This window comes from Centroberyx affinis, unplaced genomic scaffold (assembly GCF_046629955.1).
Source record: "Centroberyx affinis isolate AG114_WGS23_722 - 3 ecotype Tasmania unplaced genomic scaffold, CSIRO-AGI_Caff_v1 ptg004360l_1, whole genome shotgun sequence".
Taxonomy (NCBI): Eukaryota; Metazoa; Chordata; class Actinopteri; order Beryciformes; family Berycidae; genus Centroberyx; species Centroberyx affinis.
The window spans coordinates 4007-7500 of NW_027282056.1; the positions used below are offsets into that span (position 1 = coordinate 4007).

A 3494-nucleotide genomic window follows, 5' to 3' on the forward strand; every position below is an offset into this window, starting at 1 on the left:
TATATTTATGGCGGCCTTACGTCAAGTTCAAATCAAAGTAGCTTAACGTAGGTTAAAGAAAATTATTCACATGAGTTCAAAGTATCAAAAGAATAAACGGTAATAAAAGATAATAAACAAACTTAAGAGCGCGCGGTTGAAAAACTGTTTCTCCGCGGCGTCTCTTTCCTTTGTCGCACACCTGGTTCAATCAGCTTAACCCCTTGCCGCCCGTATGCTACGTCATTGGCTGGTATCAGTCTCAGCCAGTCAACTACGGCCAAAAATATGCTCATTAAATAAAATGGCTCCAACACATGGGACACATAGCACCTTGACCAGCGTACATGTCTGGCTCTCCTTCGTCGACAATGTATGTTTACACACTCCAAGTGTTCACAATAGTAACTCAAATCCCAATAAAAGTCATTCTCAGGATAAGCTGTTTATATGAATCGTCATATCCTGTTTTAAAATACACAAAGTAAACATAACAATCTGAATGTTTCGAAATCGAAATGACGCAGACGACAGAAACCGCGAGTAAACAGGTAAAGTGTCATGTCTGCCTCAGTCTCCTCCACAGATCCAAGATGGGTTTACATGATCAGATGAGCAGGTCGTTGTACACAGGATTTGGTGTTTACATGCACCAGCGCACAACCAGACTACATCAGATTACTAATGTGCATGTAAACAGACACAATGGAGTCTATGTGCATTCATCACAATGAGCTAGTGCTGCTACTACTTTTTTATATATACCCCACTCCTCAGAAAGCAGGATGGAGGGGAATTGGGAAGTCTTAAAAGAGAGAGAAAGACACATAAGATGCATAGAATAGAATAGAATAGAATAGAATAGAATAGATCACTATCACACAACCTCCTCTTCCCTCTCCCCCATTAAAGTGACAGACATATATGTATAAGAGTATAAGAACACATTCAAACTCATACTGTCATTCATTCTTACTCTCCCTTTCTCAAATGCACATATACACACACACACACACACACACACAGCTCCAGGAGGTTATGGTTGGTGGTGGTTTATGGTTTGGGTAAATCTCTCTGGTCTCTAAGAAACAAGCGCTCCAATCTGGGATGACTGCCACCGTGTGTGTGTGTGTGTGTGTGTGTGTGTGTGTGTGTGTGTGTGTGTGTGTGTGTGTGCAATCAGTGAGGTCCTTGGAAAAGAACAGTGTGGTTGCCAAAGATTTTGAGGAGCCACAAGAGGAAAATTGTACCTTGCTTGTCCAGTCACACAAACATAGACACACACACACACACACACACACACACACACACACACACACACACACACACACACACACAATAGACAGAAGAGTTCAAGGCTTGACACATAATTTAACTTTTATCAGGCTGTATAAAATATGTGATGATGTTAAATCAATGAACATGGGATTCATTATTATTGTTAACGGTGTAATACCAACAGTGCCAGCTCTCTCCACAAGGGGGCGGCATTGCTCTATAACTCAGACGTACAGAGGCACTTTAAAAGCAGTGGTTCTCAACGTGGGGCCCGGGGACCACCAGGGGTCCTTGAGTGGGTTCCAGGGGGTCCCCAGCAAATTGATGAATTGTTAAACGTCAGCATTATTTAATTTACAAGAAGTTAACACAATTAGAGAATGTAGAAGAATGACTGTTTTGATCATAGTTTCACTGTTATCTCTCTACCTACAATAAAGATAGTCATGGAATTCTGGACAAAATCATATCTGACAATACAAATATTCTCAGATTTGGATCCAAGAGACAAAATCTCATCAAATGGGGGTCTGTGTCCCTAATGTGGACTAAATTAGGGGTCCTTGATATGAACAAGGTTGAGAATCACTGCTTTAAAGAACAAGTGAAGTGAAAAATGACTAATTTTCCATATTGTAATGTACATCTACTTAACAATACATACCAAAATGTTCAAAATTTGTATATTTTTTTCTATCAAAACCCCATTACTTACTTACTTTCTGGAAATGGTGTATTTTTAGTGGCTGCTGCATCACGCACATCAGCTGGAATACAGTTTAAAAAAAAGTTGTACATTGTTTGAAATGAAGTGCTAGGAATGAAGCCTGGGTTTCTAATGCTGCACACAGCTGCCTGCCACACACAAACCAAATAAGACAAATAATCTGATTTCATCACAATGAACTTTATGTGGATGAAATGTCCATGACTCCTACATTTAGTCTGGATCTCGACCCAAACCGAACTACACTATCTGGTGGAAGGAATGTTCACTTTCTGTTTGATGTAAACTTAAAATAAAGAAATAAAGGAGGTTGAATTGAGACATGAGCAGCAGAGACAGAAACTGATGCGTCTTGAGCAGCAGAAATGTGAAAAATATCAACTGAACTGGATGATTTACTATGTTGTGATTCAATATGAACATGTAAATATATCAACAAAACCACAACAACACTGCAGAGACTTGTGATATTTACAAGTATATTTTATTTACAATGATATTTGTATTACAGTACACTGATTTCTCATACTTGTAGATCAAATTCAAGGAGTCAGACTAGATGTAATTTAGAGGGAATCCTTGCAGTAGCTGATATTTGTTGAATATAAAATTCATTTTGTTCTGAAAGTTGATAAAAAAAAGTTTGTCACCTTGGCTTTTTAAGGCTGTAGAAAATATTTTCTGTTGCAAAAAAAGGATTGTAACAATAAAAAATTCAATGCCATATATTCTGTATTCTATATTCTGAGACTGTATTCCTTTATGCATGACTGAGTGAGTGTGTGTGTGTGTGTGTGTGTGTCTGTGTGTGTGTGTGTGTGTGTGTGTGTGTCACTGATGCATGCTGAGTTGCCGTATCTCGTCCACTCTGTTGCGGTGCAGCTGGAAGGCAGGAGTGACCCAGCGGCCACATGAACACTGATCTCCACACCAGCTGAACGAGCCCAGCTTAGAGCTGCACTTAGGACACAGCAGCTGCACACACACACACACACACACACACACACATACAGGAGAGAGAGAAGAGAAGAGATTGTTTGCATAAGTGCACAGAGAATGAGACCTGTGTGTGTGTGTGTGTGTGTGTGTGTGTGTGTGTGTGTGTGTGTGTGCTACCTGTCCGTCCATCACTCCAAGTAAAGCCTGTTCCATCCACTGGACTGGTTCTATGAAGTAAGACGTACACTGGACTTCTCCTACAACACAACACAGGAAACATCAACATTTTATGTGTTAAATGTAAAAAACATGATGGAAATGTATCAATTTAATCTATTATCATTCTTCTCCATCCTGCAGAAACCTCTATTGTATTCATTTCTGCTATTTTAAAAAACAATAGGCTGTTAGTTGATGTGTGAATAGATGTAAAATTTAACTGGGTGACAGTTTGATTGGCAGGTCGTCTTACCAGTGAGGTTACTGGTCTTCTTGTGGCTGAAGGCTGAAGCTCCGCCCCCTACTGGGTGACTGAGAAGACTGGAACCACGGAAAAGAGTCCTTCTGCAGA

At 39.9% G+C, this 3494-nt stretch overlaps 1 protein-coding gene across 1 annotated transcript in view; it reads right to left on the minus strand.

Annotated features, from left to right (window-relative positions):
• Positions 1-2517: 2517 nt before the first annotated feature.
• The window catches only part of LOC139664736 (dual specificity protein phosphatase 12-like), a 3891-nt gene continuing 2914 nt past the window's right edge, over positions 2518-3494 (minus strand). Inside the window, exons 6-8 of the mRNA XM_071543674.1 lie at positions 3396-3487; positions 3101-3180; positions 2518-2959 (exon numbers count right to left, since the gene is read on the minus strand). Of these exons, the coding sequence (XP_071399775.1) occupies positions 2816-2959; positions 3101-3180; positions 3396-3487 (316 nt within the window). The 3' untranslated portion in view covers positions 2518-2815. The remainder of the gene's footprint in view (positions 2960-3100; positions 3181-3395; positions 3488-3494) is intronic.